Here is a 23566-nt window from a genome sequence, read left to right as displayed (position 1 = left end):
TAGAAGCTAGCTTTATGGGGACTATAGTATTAAAAGCTGAGCTGTAGTCAATAAATAGCAGCCTTACATAGTTCCTGTTATTGCTGTCAATGTGTGTGAGAGAAGAGTGCAGGATATGAGAGATGGCATCATCTGTGGATCTGTTTGGGCGATAGCAAACTGAAGAGGGTCCAAAGTATCCCTCTTATGGTTGGAGGAGGAGCAGATGACGTTTTTAACCAGTCCCTCAAATACCTTCATGACTATTGATGTGAAGGCAACTGGACGATAGTCATTCAGACAAGAGGGTTTATTGGTCTTAGGCACAGGGATGATGACCGATTTTTTGAATGAGGTGGTAACCACCCATGTAGCAGGAGACTCATTAAAAATGGATGTAAACAAACCAGCGAGCTGATCAGCGCAGGACCGCAGAACACGGCAAGAAATCCCATCAGGTCCGGCTGCTTTCCTTACATTCATACATATATCATGTATCATACATGGCTGATATCATCATGACGACTAAAGTGTGTACTAAGCAGCTGCTGGATAAGATCAAGGAAAACATCAGATGGAAATTAAATGGAGATTAAAATCTGGAAAATCTAATAGCATCTCCTTTGTCAAAGGTCAACTTACTGATGACAGGTTCTGTATAGCGGAAGACACCATACAAACAGTCAAGGAAACACCCATCAAAAGCCTTGGATGATGGTACACTGCAGACCTTAAAGACTCAAAACAGGTGGAACAACTCAGGCAAGAGACATTCAGTGGACTGCGCCCAGACCTGGTTTAGCCGGATCGTCATAATAGTTTTAATGACAGTCCCTCGGGAAAAGGCCATTAACTAGGCCTTTGAAAGGAAGAAACTGCCATATGCCAACTTGGCAGCTGAGGCAGAGGAGTGGGGCTGGACAGTGAAAGTATAACCAGTGGAAGTAGGCTGCAGTGGCTTTTTGGCTAGTTCCACTATAAGGCTGCTGAAGGAGTTGGGCATCAGTGAACAGGTCCAGCGGAGGATGGTCAGGGAACTTGTCACTGATCATGTCCTAATCCCATGTCCCATTCCCTCCATAACCAATAATCAGTCATGAATTTACAATTGCTTTATGTGTGACTGTGGAACAATTAGATAAAGGACTAATATGATACTGGATTCTTGCTAAACCAATATCAAAGCATAACAATTGCTGTCTTGGAGCAGGTTTCTGTATTTGGTTGTGATGTGAGTATTTGGTTGTGTTGTGAGTATTTGCAGTGTGTTTTCTAGTGGCCCTGGTCTCCGCTGTCTTTCAGGGATGTAGAGGTCCTTTCTGGGTGCTGATCTACCATCTGGTCTGGACACGTACTGGATCCGAGTGACTGCAGTGACCCTCTGATCTGGATACAGACTGGATCTGGTGGCTACGGTGACCTCGGAATAAGAGAGAAACAGACTAATATAAGCGTAGATGCCATTCTTCTAATGATGTTGCAAGTGCATAGGGTGTTATGGGAAGTGTTCCCGGTCCCGGTTTGCCTAATTAATGCAGCCTAAAAATCCTTTAACGGATTTGGATATTAGAAGCACATTAGTTTGTTATGTGTAAGCCAGGTTAAAGAGATGGGTCTTTAATCTAGATTTAAACTGCAAGAGTGTGTCTGCCTCCCGAACAAATACTATTTTGAGTATTTGTAGAATATATGGCGTTAAATAGATGAAAATGTTTTTTTTTTATTTGCTGGTGTTTTTTTTTTTTTTTTATATTTGCAGGGTGTTTTTTTTACACCATTGTTTGTACTCTTATATTGATGGCACCCATTCACTGCAGAAGATCCATTGGTGAGCAAGTGATGTAATGATACATCTTGGATGGCCTGAGAGTGAGCAAATATTCAGTAAATTTTCACTTTTGAGTGAACTATTCATTTAAGTTTGCTCAAAAAATATTTGTATTAAAGGGGTCATATGATGCGATTTCAAGTTTTCTTTTCTCTTTGGAGTGTTACAAGCTCTTGGTGCATAAAGAAGATCTGTAAGTTTGCAAAGACTAAAGTAAACAAAAAGATTAATTGAATTTACTAATTTTTTTTTATGGTAGGTGGTTGCAATTAATTTATTTTTGCTATATTTAAACTAATTTAGTTGATCAACTTTCAGCAAAATTTGTTTATTTAAATGTAGCTAAAATAAATTGATTGCAACCACTTACCATAAAAAAATATATATATTATTTAAATTCAATAAATCATTTTTTTCAGTATAACGATCTGATAATCTGAATTAGATGTGTTAACAAGGAGAGACATGCAAAATATGCAGAGCTGGGGGGCACGAGAACTGCAATTGAGAACCACTGGTTTAGAGTAGCGCTTGTTGTTTGTCGTTTCTCCGATCACAAATGCAGACATGGTTTTATGTTTATGACTAAAGTATCAAACCCAAAGAGGTATTCTTTATAAAAGTTCAAACTCTGGGAAGATTTGCATAACCCCCCCACCCAGAATGTTCACTCAAAGAAAGAAGGTGTAACCTTCGATTCTCGCTGTTGCCACCGACGATCCATAACGTGGAGACACTGTTTCGTTTTTCGAAAACTCTTTGTTTGACCTTCCAAAAGAGGATATAACTAGAAATCAGTGGTTAAGTTTTAAATACAACACTGATCCAGTACAGTTTAACCCAAATATTCAGATGAGTGCCTCACATTTTATGTAGGACTGTTTCCTGTTCCTGGGACAGAAGACTACAATGCCTGCTATTCTGACTCACAGTCTGTAAGTAGGTTTACATATGTAAAGAATTTGCCACTGATGATTCAAACGTGAGTTTTAAGAACTTACATGTTCCATTCAAAGTGCATTGAGGTGTGCGAGACCTGAATTTAAATTGTATTTATTTACAGAGATAGATGATGTCACACTCAGCTTGGGCTGTGCAAAAAATCGAATGCGATTTTCATGCACATCTCATCAGTAAATACGCTCCTGTAATTAGAAGTATATCTCCAGCACGTGCGTTCGGATCAGGGTTGCCAGGTTTTCACAACAAATCCTGCTCAGTTGCTTCTCAAAACTAGTCCAAAACTAGTCCAATCGCGCTTCCAGGAGGTTCCCCGATAAAAATTGCTTCCCGGGGTTACAATATAAGTTTTTTTAGCAGGGTTGCCTTGGTAAAATTCGCATTTTAGGTGCTAAATATCACGTTATTTGTATTGGGGTCGCTTCGACCGACGGACATAAAAAACAACCACAGACTTGGCAACACTGGTTGGCATTTACTACACTGAGAAGTAATTCACTGACAATCTACACAAAATCGATGTTAAAATCGCAGGCGATTCTTTGTCGATTTTGAAAACGATTTTGTGTTAGTTGTTGGTATACTACGGCTCTGTGTAGTAACTGCCGCTCCACCTGAACCAGTGTTGCCAAGTCTGCGATTGTTTTTCATGTCCGCGGTTTGAAGCAACCCCAATACAAATAACGTGATATTTAGCCCCTAAAATGCGAATTTTACCAAGGCAACCCCTCCAAAAAAATTATATTTTAACCCCGGGAAGCAATTTTTATCGGGGAACCTCCTTGGAAACACGATTGGGCTAGTTTTGGACTAGTTTTAAGAAGCAACTGGTTTTTTGTTGTGAAATCCTGGCAACCCTGATCTGAACGCACCTTTACTGATGAGATGCGCATGAAAATCGCATTCGATTTTTTGCACAGCCCTACACTCAGCAAACGCAGCGCAAATCTGTGAATGAATGTTCCGAAGTGATGTAAACTTCAATTTTCCCTACTCAGGGAGTAGGGAGCAATGAACACTGTGTAGGGACCATGTCAATGGGAACACAGTTCATGCACAGAGCTCACTTCTACACTGAAAAAACAAAAAGATTAATTGAATTTACTAATTTTTTTTTATGGTAGGTGGTTGCAATTAATTTATTTTTGCTATATTTAAACTAATTTAGTTGATCAACTTTCAGCAAAATTTGTTTATTTAAATGTAGCTAAAATAAATTGATTGCAACCACTTACCATAAAAAAATATATATATTATTTAAATTCAATAAATCATTTTTTTCAGTGTAACGATCTGATAATCTGAATTAGATGTGTTAACAAGGAGAGACATGCAAAATATGCAGAGCTGGGGGGCACGAGAACTGCAATTGAGAACCACTGGTTTAGAGTAGCGCTTGTTGTTTGTCGTTTCTCCGATCACAAATGCAGACATGGTTTTATGTTTATGCGGCGCGATCTAACACAACACGTAAAAACACAGTACAGCATAAGTCATTATAATCCTTAATTATGTACCCACTGGATGCTATAAATGCTTCATTTGTAATGGGTTTTACTTTTATTGTCTTGTCTAGCCGGTGTTCTGTGATGCAGGCATCACAGTATGTTAAGGGGTGTAACATTTCCGTCACACTCTTGAGGTATTCAGCCAATCACAATGGATAGCTGGTCAATCAGAGCACACCTCGCTTTTCAGAACGATGAGCTTTGTAAAAAAACAACGCATTTCATAAAGGCAGGCATAGAGGAGAAATAATACTGTACAGTATGTGAAAAATAATGTGTTTTTATCTTAAAAAGGTTTTTTTAACTACTTAAGTACTTAATTTAGCATTTTATCTTTGTGATTATTTTAAATTCATGGTTGTTAATGACTGTTATTAATTGTGTTGTATAAGTATGTTGTTGATCACTGAAAAAAAAGTTGTAATGAGAACGGAGATTTAATTCATTTATTTAAATAGTTGAGTTTATTTAAATAGAATAGATAATATGTTTCGGTATATATATATATATATATATATATATATATATATATATATTTGGGGGGGGGGGGGGTTACATAACAGGCCAAAACCACATTAATTCCTGAAAAATGCGCGCAGAAGAAGTGAAGCTGATACTTGTCACGTGACGGGGGCGTGTCCTCTCGAGTGAAGGGAAGCGGGCCCGTGTCACGTGACGGGGGAAATAGGGAGGCTCTTGTGTTTACATCAATGCATTCAACAGCGGCTGCTGCAGAGCGTCTACACATCAATGTTTTTTGCTTTCATTTCTTTAAAAACGAGCCCGATCATTGGTACACACGGTAGTTTCGAGTCCGTTCGAGCATAACGCTGCTGTGTGATAAAGGGAGCGCGCGTCTGCTGTAGCTGTGATCAGTTGTGTATTAGATTACTGGCGTTATGGACGAGCTCGCGGTGGAAGTGCGAGGAGCGAGTGGAGCTTTCTACAAGGTGGGCTTCAGATGTCGAGCTATATGGCTCCTGTGTGTGTGTCTAACTTACCTGATGATGTAAATTGTGTTTGGAAAATGTGATTCAGTCCGTCGTGAACGCAGATCTCAATGCACGATGGTGCAGTAGGCCCAGTCTGCCTGTAACACAAGGCCTCTTCGACGTGTTTGCATACAGGCTTTAAAGATTCATCGCAATGATCTGATATCGTGCATATAATTAATGCATATCAGCCGTGTTGATACCTGAATTTGTCAGTGTGCTGGCTAGGTTCTGTTCGGATGTGTGTATGGTACACCGAGTCCTCCACTCATTGATGTAAATGTATTTCATTATACAGCATAACATTATCTTCGTGGCTCTAGACTTTAAATAAATGACAATGTAAATGGTATTAATAGTAATTGATATGTTTCTTGAATCTCACCCGTATGTTCAGGGCAATGAAGTAACGATAAATATTGCAGCTAATAATAAATCATTCCTGTGTCCATGTTCATGGCAATTCTGGGAATGTCAGGGAATTTTAAAATGCTTGTTTCCACACCTGTAAAACGTTACTGAAATGAACACAATACTGAAAAAGGGGGGGAAAGTATATATATATAGCTAAAATAGTAATGTGAAAGTAAAGAAAATTAATTATGATATTGTATAATATTAATGTTATATCATAATGTTATCTTATGTTAAATGTTACATTGCAATTTCATCATATTGTTATAATTCTGTTAATATCATTCACTTTTGACTAAGTTGTTGGACCTTAAAGGCACCTGTTATTTCCCCAAATGTTCATTATTAAATGCTCGTTATGAAAACCCTTTATTATTTTTTTTCAGGCTCTAGTAAAGGATGTCCATGAGAGTACAGTCACAGTGTCTTTTGAAAACAAGTGAGTACCAGAACAAATGTATTGTGAGGTCAAAATAGTCTCACGTTCAGATTTACATGCTTTGTTTTGTCCTCAATATTAATATACGCTTGTTATTAGTAAATATATAACGTCACGGATTCTGAAGGTAATACTTTATTGGTTCCTTATGCAGTTATGCGTAGAAAAAATTCAAATGTCAAAAAAAAAAAAAAAACAGGTTTCCATATTTTCTGGCTTTGCAGTTGGCAGCCAGAACGACAGATTCCTTTCCATGATGTCCGGTTTCCACCTCCCACCGGCTTTCAGAAAGAGATAAATGAGAGTGATGAAGTGGAGGTATGAGCTATCAAATATTGCAAAACATGGAGAATGGTCTTTAAACATTAAACAGCTATTACACAAATGCACAGAAGCTTTGAACTCTTTTTGTGCATTTACCACATTAGCCTGTGTCTTCCACAGGTTTACTCCAGGGCCAATGATAAAGAGCCTTGCGGATGGTGGCTAGCCAAAGTTTGCATGGTGAAAGGAGAGGTAAGCAGTTTTGCAGTTTTCTATAAGTACAAGCAAAGTATGTAACACAAACATGGACATTTAAATTCTGAAACAAAATTCAAGAAGGGCCCTCCTTACTTCTATACACTTTCATGTATGCTGATTATGTATTGTGTTGTGACTATATTCTTTCTCTGTCCTGCACTTCTAGTTTTATGTGATAGAATACGCAGCCTGTGATGCAACGCTAAATGAAATCGTCACATTAGAGAGGCTACGACCTGTGAACCCCAACAAAGCCGCGTCAAAGGACACCTTTCTCAAAATCAGACTCGATGTTCCTGAAGACTTGAGACAGATGTAAGACGTTTAAGTAGATTATTTGTTTAGCTTTCAAACTTCAAACTGGGATGCTGTTGTACAAATTTGTGCCTTAACCAGGGTTTTTTTTTAATTTATTTATTTTTTTATAGGTGTGCGAAAGACTCTGCACATAAAGACTTCAAAAAAGCGATCGGAGCGTTTAACGTCACTTATGACTCGGAAGAAAAGCAGTTGGTTATTTTGGTAATATGCAGTGTTTCGAATCAATTTAAGGGTTTCTGATTTCACATTTTTAAGTTGCATTAAGTTGTTTCTTTCCTCTGTCTTTCAGTCAGTTAATGAAGTTACGGCAAAGCGGATAGCCATGTTGAGTGACATGCACTTCAGGAGTCTGCGCACAAAGCTGATGCTGATCCTGAGGAATGAGGAAGCAACCCGACAGCTGGAGGTACTGCCTGACGTTTAGTGTCAGGTTCTCCCAGCTCACTTGCACTCACTCATTATGCTTACAAAACTGTCATATGTCAAATCCAAAGTGCATATTTAATGCATTTTATTATATTTTATTGCTGTAATATAACTGACTCAAGAAAGGCTGATAGTGTTATCATAAATTCCTTGGTTTATTTATTAGAATATCCTGCAGCATATCATTGGGCTCAAATGCATTGAGTATCAGTAGAGACCGTCTATATTTAACAGGTGTGAAAGGGTATTACATTGCGTATGCACACGCACAGTTGTGATGGGCCGTATCCCTGCTTTGGCATAATATGATACTCTGTTGATATGCAGAGCTATATTTACTGATGCATAAGCTGCATATAGGTATTGTTTTAGCTTTTATCTGTGCAAATGCTGCTGATTGTAACTAAATATTGTGTTAAAAAAAGTTGTGGTGAAGTTATATGCACTTGAGATGTGTATGGGTCAAAGACGAAAAGGCGTTTTCAAGAATGAAATCAATAAAAGTGTAATACTGCTTTTTGTTAATGGAATATATAGCATGATCACTTATTGTATATATTTTAATAAGTACAGGTCCGAATAAGCATGTTGTTTAGATTTTACATAAATATCTGTTGTGTTGAACGGACATGATGATTCACCCATATTTTGACAAAAGTATTTTTATAATATGCTTTCTGTGTATATAAATAAAATCAGTTCTGTAAATGTAATTTGATGCAGTCACCAAACTGGGACGTCTTGTCTTTAACCCGTGTGTGTGTGTGTACACATACTGAGGTTTTGAAAATATCTCTATATTTATATTTATTTTAGCTTAGTGAATTTTGAGAGAAAAGTAAAAAAAAATATATATATTCTTTCGGTTTTCATCATTGACTTCTGCTTTATTAAATACACATGAAGTCCATAAACATAACTGCTGTATTAATGCAGTTAAGTATATTTCATTTGAGGAATATGGTTTGCAAATATGTGTGCTAAAGGTGCTGGATAATGTTTTTAAATTAATTGTGCAGCTGGACTATGTTCATAAAAAGACTTTGCTGGTAGTGTACTCTGCTGATGGCCTTTGAATGCATTTTTATGCAGAGAGCACTCTTGTGTGTCAGGCAGCACAGCAATTTCACAAGTAGAGTTATGCTCAAAAATGTACATGCATCCTTCTTATCAACCAAAACCAAACTGATCGTGTCACTTTTTTTTTTAACCATGAAAATAAATGGTTTGAAGTGCAAAAATTAAACAACATATTGAATCATCAAGTACAAAGCATTAAAAATATCTGTTTGCCCCTTTAATACGTTAATATGTGCGTTGATATGAACCCTGAGGCTTATGGAAAAGGAATATTAGAATAGTAAACACAAAGTCTATATCAGAACACTGGTACGATTCAAACTGGCATTTTTTTCCCTCCAGAGTTCTCGACAACTTGCCTCAAGGTTCCATGAGCAATTTGTGGTGCGTGATGACCTCATGGGATTGGCCATAGGCACCCATGGGGCGAATATCCAGCAGGCTAGAAAGATTCCTGGGGTCACTACCATAGATCTCGATGAAGAGACCTGCACGTTTCACATCTATGGAGAGGTAACCGCTTTATTGGTGACTTTCTGGTAAGGGTAAACGTAATACATGTGATTGCTAGTAAAATATGTGAGCCCAAAACCGATATCTAAGATGCTTCGACGTTTGTGATGGATTTTGTTTGTGTTTTAGGACCAGGAGGCTGTTCGGAAGGCCAGAAGCTACCTGGAATTTTCTGAAGAAGTTATCAAAGTTCCTAAGAATTTAGTCGGTGAGGACGGACAAAATGTACCGCTTTCTCCTTCAAGGACTGGATCTGCTACCCTGCACCATGATGGTTAATGGGAATCATTAAATTCTTTTCTACCCTGTCCTGCAGGAAAAGTCATTGGCAAGAGTGGGAAGCTGATTCAAGAGGTTGTGGATAAATCGGGAGTTGTCAGAGTTCGAGTGGAGCCGGAAAATGACAAAAAGCCTACTCCATTAGACGAGGTCAGTGAGTGGGTTGCTGAACACACTCGTTGTGTTTATGGGCGGCTTAAGTGATGATGCTGAGAAAATACATTAAATCATAGTAAATGGTGTGTACTTTATTATAGCTGAATAATCCATTTTAGGAATACTTATTTTAGAGAATGTTATAATGCCAGCTACATACAATTTAACAATGATATATATATACGTATATATATATTAGTGCTGTCAATCGATTAAAAACTTTAACTAGATTAATCACACATTTTTTCTGTGATTAATCGCAATTAATCGCAATAAAAAAAGAAATGTTTTTGTACGTTTTTAATATATTTTTTAATGTAATAATTTCACAGTTAATCAAATTAATGTAGAAACAACATAAAGACAGTATATTTTAAATACTTGTTTAAATGGCATCTTTTTATGAATGAAGGCCAGTATTACTGATATTAATACAGCTACTGATTTATTTTTATTTTTTTACATTTATTATTAGGCTTCAAAAATATTTTTGATTTAAACAGTTTTTAAAGTAAACTTAAAACAATGCTAACATAAACCCGTAATAAATGTCATGTTTACTCCTGCCCTTCCTGTCTTAACAGTTAGGAAATATACAGAAATTTAATAAAGTTATCAAAGTTATATGCAGTCTGCACTGCATAAACTATAAATTAAATAGTTAATCCTTATTAAAGCTACAAAAGTTATTTAGTCAAGAGCAGCGAGTCATTTTCTCTGTTCCCTTTGTTCTTTAACTTTACTGACAGGAAGCTTTATTGGCTGCTGTCCCTTTAAGAGCAGACAGACACGCGGATCTCACCGTTTATATACTGTCTATGGATCTCGCCTCAATCTCTCACAACTCTTTTTGTTCATTTTAGACTTTATATAAATCATTTAAGATTGCTCTTATGAGGATAATCCACAAAACTGGCACTTTGGGATGTTTATTGTTAGTTCAAGCGCTTAAGAGAACTGGATTCTGGCGCCCTGACTATGCATTGTGCGTGTGTGTGTGTATGTGTAGTGTACGTGTGTATGTGTCACATAAGGGCATTCACAGACAGCGCATTCTCTTTTGTCTTGCCGCGCTTGAAATGTTTAAAAGCATTTAAATGAATAAGAGCGTGATCATATAATGTAAAGCTAGCCAACGGATGGCAGAAAATACGGATGCTGCGTTAATTGCGTTAAATATTTTGACATGTTAAATCAGACAAAAATTAATCGCATGCGTTAACGCGTTAACGTTGACAGCACTAATATATATATATATATATATATATATATATAAAACATCATTGTTAAATTTTATATACCTGGCATATATTGCTCATATATATATGCAGAGGTGAACAGTGACAAATTACATGTACTTAAGTACACTTTTTGACTTATGACTTTAAATTCACTACATTTGAAAAACAAATATCTGACTTTTTACTCCACTACATTTGTGCGTAGAGTAGAAAGTAGTTACTATGTTGTAGCTTTGAAGGTCAGTGGGTGAATTTATTTATTTATTTTTCTCTTAAACATTACTTCTTCTTCTTTTTTGACCGCCTATTAGTAGTCACTCTTGTAGAATTATGTGAAGTGGTTTCCCAGCATTTTTTGAACAATGACCAGTTGCAAATGAGATATTGATTTAAAACAATTAAATAAGAAGTTAATATTGTGGTATATATTAGACACAATATTGTCTGATTGTGTGAAATTATGTAAACAAAAAAAAATTACCTATAAAGCCACGGAAGAACTGTTGTTTTTTTTAATCAGTCCATATTATAGCAGGTTCACTGTCCACTTGGTTCACGCAGATTTGCACATACTTCCAGAGCTGTGTGAGATCACCATGCTGCTTTTGTGGCGGTGGGTGGGGGTGGGTAGGGGCGTTAAATAAAAATTAGTTTTTGGTCAACTCACTTGTTTCATTTCAATAGGTTTTTAACATTGTAAAAGCTCTTCATTCTAAAGATACTACAAGGTAGTCTGTGTATTTAGTAGGCTTGATGCATTGTAAGTTGATTCAGGTGCATAAGGTATTTCAAGTATTACATACAAAAATAATAAAACAATGCATTGACTTAAAAAAGGAAATTTACTTTTGGTACTTAAGTACTTTTAAAACCAAGTACTTCTGTACTTTTAATTAAAGGAATATGCCACCCCAAAATGAAAATGTTGTCATTAATCACTTACCCCCATGTCGTTCCAAACTCGTAAAAACTTTGTTCGTCTTCGGAACATAATTTAAGATATTTTGGATAAAAAAGGGAGGCTTGTGACTGTCCCATAAACTGCTAAGTAAATTTCACTGTCAAGGTCCAGAAAAGTATAAAAGACATCATCAGAATAGTCTGCCATCAGTGGTTCAACCGCAGTGTTATGAAGCGATGAGAATACTTTTTCTTAATGGGAAGAAAACAAAAATAACAAATTTATTCAACAATTCGTCTCCTCTGTGTCTCTCTGCATCATTGTACCGCCATTTTGGAGAACATCCACTGAACGCGAACAGCCTACACTCTTCCGAGTCAGCTGCGACACAAGGATACGTTTTCTACGTGTATTTATGCTTTGATTTGAAAGAAAACAGTGCATCCATAAGCACTGTTTACTTATACCAGCAGAATCAACTTTAAACACTTGTTGTTTTATTAATAATGCATCACAGTATAAAGGTCTGCTTTTATTTGTGTACACTCACAATGAAAACAAAATGTGCTTTTGTAAAATAAAGCAAATAGGATGTCACTTTCTGCCATTTTGAGTTTTCTTTCTGTGAACAAATTAAGCGTGTCTAAAAAAAAAATTAACTGAAACTCAGCGTACATAGTCTGTTCTTTCCCCTTGTTTATCTGTAAACTAAACCAAATATATTTCAAGAATTTATTCATTGTAGGCTATGTGTATATGTAGTCTACTGCAGATTTTATGTATATATAACATAATATTTGGTATTTTCACATCTAGGTGGACAGATGTTTCATATGTACTACTGACTGTGCAAAATAAATGAAAAGAAACCGAACATAGTATATATATTTTTTTTTCTGTTCATATTGAATCGAACCATATAATATATATATATATATATATATATATATATCATCCCCAGCTGCTCTGAGAGTGACTTCATTAGCATTGTTCCGTTTAATTTGACAAAACTGCCATCAAATTACATAGACAGCAGCTGCAAGTTCCTCACAGACAACAAGTCATAATAAAAGTTTAGTTTAAGGTGAAGAAACTGGATCAGAAATATTACTATTTAGCAGTCTTAAGACTCAATGTAACAACAATGCTACTAATCCAAATCCAAATCAAATCGGGACATCTGAATCGATACCCAGTCCTATTGGGATCATCAATATTTTTTAAAGAAATCTCTTACGATGAAAATTGTAGATTCACACTGAAGGCATCAAAACTATGAATTACCACATGTGGAATTATATACATAAAAAAAAAGTGTGAAACAACTGAAAATATGTCATATTGTAGGTTCTTCAAAGTAGCCACCTTTTACTTTGATTACTGCTTTGCACACTCTTGGCATTCTCTTGATGAGCTTCAAGAGGTAGTCACCTGAAATGGTCTTCCAACAGTCTTGAAGGAGTTCCCCGAGAGAAGCTTAGCACTTGTTGGCCCTTTTGCCTTCTGTCTGCGGTCCAGCTCACCCCTAAACCATCTCGACTGGGTTCAGGTCCGGTGACTGTGGAGGCCAGGTCATCTGGCGCAGCACCCCATCACTCTCCTTCTTGGTCAAATAGCCCTTGATGCCTTCAGTGTGACTCTACAATTTTCATAGTCATGAAGATAAAGAAAACTCTTTGAATGAGAAGGTGTGTCCAAACTTTTGGACTGTACTGTATATATATATATATATATATATATATATATATATATATATATATATATACAATACAGACCAAAAGTTTGGAAACATTACTATTTTTAATGTTTTTGAAAGAAGTTTCTTCTGCTCATCAAGCCTGCATTTATTTGATCAAAAATACAGAAAAAAAACAGTAATATTGTGAAATATTATTACAACTCAAAATAATAGTTTTCTAATTGAATATACTTTTAAAAAATAATTTATTCCTGTGATGCAACGCTGAATTTTCAGCATCATTACTCCAGCCTTCAGTGTCACATGTAACATCCAGTCTATCACATGATCATTTAGAAATCATTCTAATATTCTGATTTATTATGAGTGTTGGAAACAGTTCTGCTGTCTAATATATTTGATGAATAAAAGGTTAAAAAGAACTGCATTTATAAAAAAAAAAAAAAAAAAACAATTCTAATAATATATTTTCTTTACTATCATTTTTTATTAATTTAACACATGCTTGCTGAATAAAAGTATTGATTTTGTTTAAAAGAAAGAAAGAAAAAAAAATTACTGACCCCAAATAACTGACCAGTAGTGTATATTGTTTTTACAAAATATTTATATTTTAAAAACATAGCTTCTTTTTTTTCTTTTTTTACTTCATCAAAGTATCCTAAAAAAGTATCACATGTTCTGAAAAAATATTAAGCAGCAGAACTGTTACCAACTTTGATAATGAATCATCATATTAGAATGATTTCTAAAGGATCGTGTGATAATGATCCTAAAAATTCAGCTTTGCATCACAGAAATAAATGATAATTTAAAGTATAATAGATTTTAAAACTATTATTTTAAATTGTAATAATATATCACAATATTAAATTTTTTTCTGTATTTTTGATCAAATAAATGCAGGCTTGATGAGCAGAAGAAACTTCTTTCAAAAACATTAAAAATAGTAATGTTTCCAAACTTTTGGTCTGTACTATATATATATATATATATATATATATATATACAGAATATATTTAATTTATTATATTTTATAATCATTCATACTGACCTGAATTACAATTGCAGGGAATGGTGCCGTTTGTGTTTGTGGGGACGAAGGAAAGCATTTCAAATGCACGTATTCTGCTGGACTACCATCTAAATTATCTAAAGGTAAAAAACAATTACAATTGCCAAGACAATTACTATTGATAATATTTGGGGTTATTGTTTGAAAACAAACTTTAAACTCAAAGTATTAAACTTTGGTGTATAACTCTTCTGGCTTGATTTACAATTTCTTCTTTGACGTTCAATAAGATCTTACAATGAAAGAATGACTCGGATTCCAGGATTATGGTTCTTCTTAACTGCTATTTTCTTTTTATTCTCTTTATTAAAAATATTTTGTATTTCCAAAAAGATGTCTTAGGAATATTTTTTTTCCTCCCCTTAAGATAGTTCTAAGACAACTTAAGAACATTCTTTAAAATAAAGTAAGAAATAATTTAGGACCACCACCAGAGATGGATTCTTAATATTCATATTTATTCATATCTTCATTTTAACCGACAAACAATCAGATAGGACTACAACTCTTTAAAAACTTATTAGAATTTATCTTAAGAAATGATTTAATTTCTTTCTTTAGAAATAATTCATGAATCTGCTCCCCAGTATACAATCGAGACCTGGGTTTGGCTTTTTGATCTTAGCATTTGTACATTTGTTAGCATGAGTTCTTCGCCAATAAATGCCACATCGTCTTCATAAAATGTAAATGTATAGTTTTCCTACCTGTTCAACAGATTTTCCTCACAGAGCTCATTAGTACAAAGCAGCAACTGTTGATTAATGACATACTAAATACCCCAAAGACAGTCATGTGATGTTCACTACTCGGATGTAGCCTCTCGTTGCATTCTTCATATTTGTTTGGTCTTGTTCAGGAGGTGGATCAGCTGCGAATGGAGAGACTGCAGATCGATGAACAGCTCAGACAAATCGGTGGAGGGCCTAGAGCTCTGCCGGGACGTCCTGAGAAAGAAAAGCCTTTCATGGCTGATAATGGAATGGGACCCTCACGGGGTGGCGGCAAACCTTTCGGTCGTGGAGGGAGAGGGAGACGGGGCCCGACACTGACTTCAGGTATGACCAGCCTCAAGTAACAAAACTAGGGCTTATTTGGGCATGGAACCTGGTGGCCCCAAAAATCACACTTAAAATATTTAAATGTACTGTGACTTTCTGTAATGTAAAAGCCATTGGTTTGAGATGCAAGTGTCAGTTGAGGACTAACGTAAACTTAATAATCTCTTAATCACTTCCTTCACTATGGACCGTATTTGTCTCAGGAACCAACTCTGAGGCCTCTAATGCATCTGAGACCGAATCCGACCACAGAGATGAGCTCAGTGACTGGTCCCTGGCCCCTACGGATGAGGAGTCCATGGGTTACCCCAAAAGGGCCCTTGATGGACGCAAAAGGGGTGGAGGGCCCCGAGGTCGTGGAGGGAGAGGAAGAGGAGGATACAAAAGTCAGTTTTTGAGCTGTCACCCAACTTAAGGCCCTTTACGATGTTTCTTAGTGTTAAAACAAATATGTATTTGAGTGTGTCAGTTGAAGTTTCAATCAACTATACATTAATCAGCTTTTTCATATATTTTGACATTTATTTTTTGGATATCATGTGTGTGTGTGTAATATTTTTTTTCTGTTTGTATTGAATCAGCCGAAGACATGCACTGGAATGACTCCCGCTCCCGTAGTTCCAGAGACTCGAAGCTGAGACCGCAGGAAGACTCATTGCAGGTCTCACTCAATCTGCCTGTTCTATTATCATATGAGAAGTCATTTGGCTTTTAGTGAATGTAATCATAACAGATTACAAGTACTGAATTTAAATGCAATATTTATGATATTTAGTAAAGCTTTTTTCTTTTCTTGTAAAATTGTATCCGATAACAAAGCCGTTGGTAGTTAAAACCAGTCATCTAAACATGGCTAAATATTGGCCTTTTGGTTTATCATTAATTGCAGATACTTTTTAAAAATATTTATTTAGTTTGTTTACAAAACTCTTGGTAATTTTTGTCAACGAAACTAGGGATGCACCGATCATGATTTTTCATGGCCGATTCCGATACCGATTTTTTTTGCAAGCAAACCGGCCGATTCTGATTCTGATTTCCGATTTTATTTTATTTTTTCTTTAAGCAACGAACAAGAAAAAAGGAAAGTGTGCATAAACAAGATTTTTATCTGGTATTTAAGAGGCCAAACTGGCTTTTGGCTATTTAAAACAATAACCGTAACCATCTGAAATTAACGGCAGTATCTGCACAGTAAGTAGCCTACATTCAGTACAAACATAGATGGTACTGACATCAGCATTTAGCTTTTGTTTTTGAATTGGGTTGAAACTACAGAGAACTGGCCTTAAATTAAAAGATTAACTGTAACCATGTGAAATTAATGGCAACAACTGCATAGTTCTACAATCCAATCAACAAAATCAACACACATTCAATAAGAGGTTTCTTAATCATCATTCAGAATTTTAGTTTTTAAATTTGGTTTTAAATAAAAAAGGTCTTTACCAGTGAGACTAAATAAAAGTATGCTTTCTAAATAAATGATTCCAAAATGTTAAAATCAAATAATGCTGGCGCGAATAAAACAAAGATGTACTCGTTTCACTCGTCCAATTAAAAAAAATAATAACTAGGGTAATGATTCACATCTTTTTTTTTTTTTTTTTACTTGAGCCAATGAAAAATAAATAATTATTGGCTCAAGTTTAAAAAATATAGATGTGAATCATTACCCAAATTTTTTCATTTGATGAATGAAACACTTTTTTTCATTGTGCTACAGCAGGTGATTTTTAAATCAAATTTAGTCCATGTAATTTTAAGGTAAAATAAAAAATAATCATCCTATACAGAACTGACGTTTACTTCTGGCTTTTCAAACTTGTTAGCAAGTTCTTCTTTACAAAAAAATAAAAATAAATAAAATTTTGTCAGTTTAGTCTGTTTCGTTTCTCATCCAAGACGCGAGAAGTTGAGCTGAACATCTCTTCACGGTCTACGCGTGTGCAGGGACAGGTACAGTACGCTCGCGCAGGGAAAGGGGCTCTTATTTGTGCGCCAGGCTGATCACTTCCTGCTATCTGTGCCTCAGACGTGTAGCTCTGCACTTCCAGTGCTGATCGGCTGCCCGTGACCTGCGCACAGATTTTGAAATACTTCCACACAAATGACATGATAGCGAATGATTACAATGTAGTCTGTGCACACGGGCGCACTTCCGGAAAAATCGGCCCAAAAAAGACCAAAAACCGGCCGATTGCCGATCGCGTATTTTAAGCAAAAACCATCCGGTTCTGATTTATGGCCGGTCAACCAGTGCATCCCTAAACAAAACATCAAAGATCAACAACATCAAAGCAACATCAAAGTTTACTATTTTCATAATAATTGATACCAGTACCAGTGAAATGTTAACATTTTTGTAGCCCAAATTAAGATATATTAAACACCCAGTTTGATTTAAATGGTCAAACATTAAAGCCTACATGGCAATAAATATTTCTCAATTAAGTTTTAATAAAATTTGTCATTAAATATTTAAAGCATTTTTTTTTTCGGGTTTATCAAGTAGTTATTAATATGTAAGTGATAAAACATAGAACAAATAGCATGCCATACAACAAATAAAAACATGAATGAAGTTGTCAGGTAATGTTGTCAGGTATTATCCATGTTATTAAACAGAAATTTGAGCAAATGTAATCAAGGGATTTTTTTTGTCATATAATTTTTATAGCTTGAATTAAAACTTTATTAAACTTAACATTTCGTCTGCACAATCTGTCCAACTATCAGATCCGCATCGACAGCAATAACGAGAGGAGCGTCCACACCAGCCGAGGCTCCCAGGCTCTGACAGGAGACAGCGGAGGGAACCGGCAGAGACCCATAAAGGAACGAGGGATGAAGAACGACAAGCAGGACGGCCCAGACAGCCAAGCCGTTGTGAACGGCATTTCTTAGAGAATAAAGTGCCCCCTTCCCCCATTCTCCCTCTCAGCTCCACCAATCCAGATGCTTCTTCATTAGAGACACATTAGGCCAAAGAGAACCAGGTCAGTAGGGCTGTCGCAAGACATGACATAAAGCACACTTTGTAATTGATAGTTGGGGTAAAAGACGAGGTCTCTTGGTGTGTGGTGTATTGGATTTGGTAGTCTTCATGGATTAGAGAGACCGGTCTCTAAATCACAACTGAAGCTACAGTTTTCTAATTGACTTTCTAAATAACTACCTATGAAGCATAAAGAAGCTGTGGATTAAATGTCTCTCAAAAATGAAATCCTGAAATGGTTTCCAAGCAATTGGTTTTTAAAGGTGTTTTTTTTTTTTTTTTTTCACAATGTCCAAACAAAAGGGAAAGAAACACATTGGAGGATGAACTCAAGTGCTCGGGGCCCAGGTTTATGCCACATCTCATGGCATACGTTGTTTTTACACGCTTTGGTGTTCATGGTTACTCGAGCCCATTCTGATGTGAGATTTTAGCCACATCATTAGCAAAAAAAAACAAAAGAAAACCGATGGCAAATGTAAAAAAAAGCTCCTGTCTGGATCTGTGCCTTTACCTAGTGTGGATAGTATCATCATTTGGATGTTTAAATCAGGGAAGAAGAGGTGAACAACCTGTCTGAGCAACGTGTGTTTCAATCTCAGCCGACAACTTTTTTTTCTCGGTGTTGCATGTGTTTCACCAACATGTTGTATGTCTGAAAAGCAGGATTCTATCAAGTCGGCTGAATTCTCATATTTTGCCATAGCTGAGTTGTGTGTAGTAAAGGTATTAACCTAACTAAACTAGTCAACTGTGGAAGTCATAAATTGTAACCAACCACCAAGAGAAGAATATCAGTGCTAATTCAGTGACGTCAGCATCACCGAGTATGAATTGATTTTGACATTTAACATATCTTTGCATTATATGACAATTTGTTTTATATTTTTTTTCAATAGAGGTAGCAAAGCAGTTTCCTTTAAAAATTCATGTCTCTCATTTTCCTCCAATCACGATAAATGACACAAAGTGAACTTTTTTTCTTTTTCTCAAATGCTCGTTTTCGCTCCTGTCCATGCTGCCCACAGTAAACTGCCATCTTCCCTGCTGTATTTTTCAGCATCAGGTGTGAAGCACCTCTGTAACATTGTCTTTGTCCTAACAGTGGCTCATCATAGACTGAAAATGTTGAACTGTGGGGTTGCATACTGTATATTACGTCATCCGTTAAGAGATTGTTGCTGTTCTTTTTAGAATGAACTTTAAATGTGCACTTAACATGTTTGTGTTACTCTGCAAGTACTTTATAATCTATAAACCTATAATAAACTAGAATGTGATAAGACTTCCTCAGCAGGTGAATCACATGTATGCTGTCAACATTACTAAACAGAAGTTTAGATTTCTTCGCTAATTTTGAGTCTACTGTACTTTTGCAGCTGAATTTGCTCCAAGAGGGATGGGAAGGGGGAACACGATGTTAACTTTGATATGAAAAACCGTCTGTCTTATCCGATTAGTGCTTGCGCATTACACTTTAGTTTACATTTCCAAAAAGACGCGATGCTGTTCTGAACCCACGATTCTTTCCAGACCTACTGTGATGATGACCATGGTAGTTTTTCTGCTTTCCTTTGATTGTACAGCAAGAAAACCGTGCGTTTCGAGTCGGTTGTATCCTCTTTGCTCTTTTTCTGTACGTTTCCAGTTCTCTTTGCGCTCCTGTACTCTCGCTAGTCACATTGGCGGATAACCAGCTTTACCTGTTAAGCTTCTACACCAGTTTCAAAGTGATTTGCCTGTGAAAACGAAATGAAAACTGAAAAGAACCTGTGACTGGCAGAGGATCTCTGTGGATTGGGAAAGACACCACTCTCTTGACGGAGGCGGTCCCAGATGCGTCCGGCCCCTCTCGTGTGGCTCTTAAAAATGTAGCCTTTACTACAAAATGAGGTGTTAAAGGGTTTACTCTGAGTGTTTTTAAAAACCTGCACGTCCACGGTGGGCAGTAAAACTGGCAAGATGGCTTAGTTCACTGCAGTCTGTTCAAAAAAGAAAAAAAAAAAGAAAAAAGAAAAAGTTACGAATCTTTGAAGTGTTGCCAAACAGACTGTTTTCTAGTTATTTATTTTTTTTGGAATGTATATTAAACTGACAAATTGTAAAACCATCTCTTGCACACATCCGTAGGCTGTTGTGATCGAAAAAGAGCTGAAAAAAATTCAACATACTGTAGATACTGAACTGAGGTAGACTGACCTTGTATGTTACTGCACTTTGGGTAATAATTTCTTTGTACATAATAGCAGAACAGACTGGGTTTTATGTTGACATTGTTTGGTTATAGTGCAATATATTTTGTATGCAAGCAGTTTCAATAAATAAAGGTTGATCTTCCTCTGCAGTCTGAAGTGTTTTTATTCCTCCTCGTTTTATATTCCATATGTGGTGATAAATCTGGCCATCATTAAACATGACAGCCCATTTAATCAGGCCTTTCTATAGCATGTTAACATCAGCAGATTCCTCTCCATCTTATATCTGTCTATTGCTGGCTTTGTTTGTGTTGTTCTGTTTTTTTCTTTGTTGTACCACTTGGTGGCGCTGTGGCACAGGCTAAACTGCAAACTGGAACTGTTCCTGTAATGAATGCTGGCAGTACATCAGCATTTTAATAGGGTGAATGCAGGTGAATTGGGGCCCTTTTTAACATTGAGATTATTGACCTGAATTGTTAAGCTTTTGTTTTGTGTGTGTGTCTTAAGAAGTCTCTTATCCTCATCTAGGCTCCATACATTTGATAAAAAAAAATGCAGTAAAACAGTAGTATACAATGGAAATAAAGAAAAAAAAATCACTAAATATTTGAAGACTAGCTGTTTTAAATAACATCAGTAATATAATGCATTGGTTTAATTCATATTCAAGTGAACATTGTAATAAATGATTGCTTAGTATGGAATTACACTTGTTTCAATTAGGGGTGCACCGAAATTTCGGCCGCCGAAAATTTTCGGCCGAAATGGCATTATCGGTTTCGGGCCGAAAAAAAAAAAACAGCCGAAAACGTAAACCGAAAATGAATGTCACCCGCCCCTCCCATCCGTGCGCAAGCGCTTAGGTTTCACTCACTTTCAGTCATGCCTATCAAAGATTAAGCATGTCAAAGGGCTGTCACAATCAAAAAAAGCTTGTCACAAAAGCTGCACAATCGATCGGACCAACCAACACAAGTTTCGAAAATAGGGAATCGATTTTAACGGCCTTCTCTCGGAGCGCGTCCAGCTCGTCACTATACGCTCGCAGCGAACGCGCGTCACACAGCAACTGCAGGTTCTGACACACACACACACACACACACACAGACAGCCTATTAGTGCATAATATCAATGTAGCCTTCAGTAATGTTTTTCATTGATGTTATGGCAGTCCACATTGCTGACTTGTGCGCGTCTCAAGCGCCCTCTTTACGTTCGCCCTAATGCCTGTTTAGTTGTCTGTGGATTTGCCTATATTTGGCGTTGAAAATCGGATCAACGCCAAATATAGGTAATTTACTAACGATTCAATGAACACGTTGCCTATGTCTCAAAAATCGAACAGGATATTTTTTTCACAAAAGTGACAGCCCTATACGAGAGGACACCAAAGTTTGTTCTGCAAAAATCTCCAAAATTGTGGATTTTTTTTGCACAATTTTTAAAAAACTATTTTATTTGATGGAACATAAAACTTGAAGAATAATTATTATTTATATTTATTGTTAAAAATACTTTGTTTTATGTAACTGTTAATAAAAGTTTGATTATTATATTGTGATTTTTCAATTCAGATCCATTAAATCCAAGCAATATATATATACGTTTTTAAAAGAAGCCATTTTCGGCTTCAGTTTCGGTTTTCGGCCAAGTGCATCCTAAATTTTCGGTTTCGGCGCAGAATTTTCATTTCGGTGTATCACTTGTTTCAATAATAATGAACGAAACTTTATAAAACTGAATGTAACTTTTTCAGAAACTATCAAAAATATGCCATTACAAAAGAAGAAAAACACAATGAAAATGAAAAAAATGCACTCATTCGCACAAATTTAACAGGCTCTTCAAATATGCTTCATTCTTTGTTCATGTTTTTCAAAGATTTGTTTTCGATAATCGTGGATTCTGAATCCATTGCCACAGATTTTGCTTTGGTTCAGTAGTTCAGCAGTTTTTCGTTTGGTGTTTTGACACAAACTTCTCGTGGGGGCGGGCTTAACAGTGATCTACTCTGATTGGATAGTGAGCTTTTGATGGACAGGTGCTCTCTGACCGGGAAGTACAGACATCACTCAGTGGCGCGCATATTGGAAAGCTCTCTTCTCCTGTCTTCTCTGTTTTTCTAAAAGAAATGGAAAACTATTTGAATGTAATCTCAGTGTCTAATAAGAAAGCTTTAAGGACAGTTAGAATTTGCTCTGCCTTTGATCTCCTTGTGTAATTTTGTGTAGATTTTGGCCCTCTTTTTATTTATTTTTTTTTGTGATGGATATTATGTGATGTATGTTTATACCTTTGTATGTTTTTGTTCTCTGCATTAATAAAAATAGAAAAAGAATAAAAATGCTCTCGCGGTGATTTGTATGCAATATGTTGTGCCTTGTATTACTAAATATATAAATTATTTTTGACCTTCAATCGTCTCCGTAAAGATGAGCTTTCAGGAGACAGAGACACGGAGCGGCATCATCTTCCTCTTCCGCTTGTCCTTCAAGCAGGGGCGCTGCACAAGATCCCAGGCCCTATGCATAGGCAGTCCTAATGCCCCCCCCCCCCCCCTCTTGAAAATATATATTCCAGACTTTTCAAGGGCCCTCTCTTCCTTTGGGGCCCTGGTAATCAGTACTGGTTTTACCCCCAGTCCGACGCCCCTGCCTTCAAGGCAGTTCATGTTACAGTGTGCTACAGTTTGTTGCGACGATCGAAGGTCAAATATTATTTACATATTTAGTAATACAAATCACAATCACGAGAGCTTTCCAATTTGTGCGCCACTGAGTGGCGTCTGTACTTCCCGGTCAGAGAGCACCTGTCCATCAAAAGCTCACTATCCAATCAGAGTAGATCACTGTTAAGCCTGCCCCCACGAGAAGTTTGTGTCAAAACACCAAACGAAAAACTGCGAACCGTAGGCGAAATCTGTGGCAATGAATTCAGAATCCATGATTAGCCAAAACGAACCTTTGAAAAACATTA

General features: G+C 36.4%; 1 protein-coding gene across 1 annotated transcript; it reads left to right on the top strand.

The window, feature by feature from the left end:
* Nucleotides 1-4934: 4934 nt before the first annotated feature.
* On the top strand, nt 4935-19677 carry LOC132114003 (fragile X messenger ribonucleoprotein 1 homolog A-like). Its single transcript, XM_059522112.1, has 15 exons — nt 4935-5225; nt 6068-6120; nt 6345-6438; nt 6565-6636; nt 6809-6957; nt 7071-7164; nt 7253-7369; nt 8812-8982; nt 9112-9190; nt 9299-9411; nt 14330-14416; nt 15193-15391; nt 15598-15780; nt 15976-16055; nt 18134-19677. The coding sequence occupies exons 1-15, from the start codon at nt 5175-5177 to the stop codon at nt 18299-18301; spliced, it is 1710 nt and encodes a 569-aa protein (XP_059378095.1). The 5' UTR covers nt 4935-5174; the 3' UTR covers nt 18302-19677.
* The last annotated feature ends 3889 nt before the right edge of the window (nt 19678-23566 follow it).

This window comes from Carassius carassius, chromosome 33 (genome assembly GCF_963082965.1).
Source record: "Carassius carassius chromosome 33, fCarCar2.1, whole genome shotgun sequence".
Lineage (NCBI taxonomy): Eukaryota > Metazoa > Chordata > Actinopteri > Cypriniformes > Cyprinidae > Carassius > Carassius carassius.
This window is presented reverse-complemented; position numbering and strand designations above follow the sequence as displayed.

Excerpts from the sequence above, each read along its gene's own strand:
- LOC132114003 (XM_059522112.1), top strand. The coding sequence starts at position 5,175 with ATGGACGAGCTCGCGGTGGAAGTGCGAGGAGCGAGTGGAGCTTTCTAC. Across the intron at positions 7,370-8,811 it reads AAGCAACCCGACAGCTGGAG|AGTTCTCGACAACTTGCCTC; the intron begins GTACTGCCTGAC and ends TTTTCCCTCCAG. Across the intron at positions 15,392-15,597 it reads GGGCCCGACACTGACTTCAG|GAACCAACTCTGAGGCCTCT; the intron begins GTATGACCAGCC and ends TATTTGTCTCAG.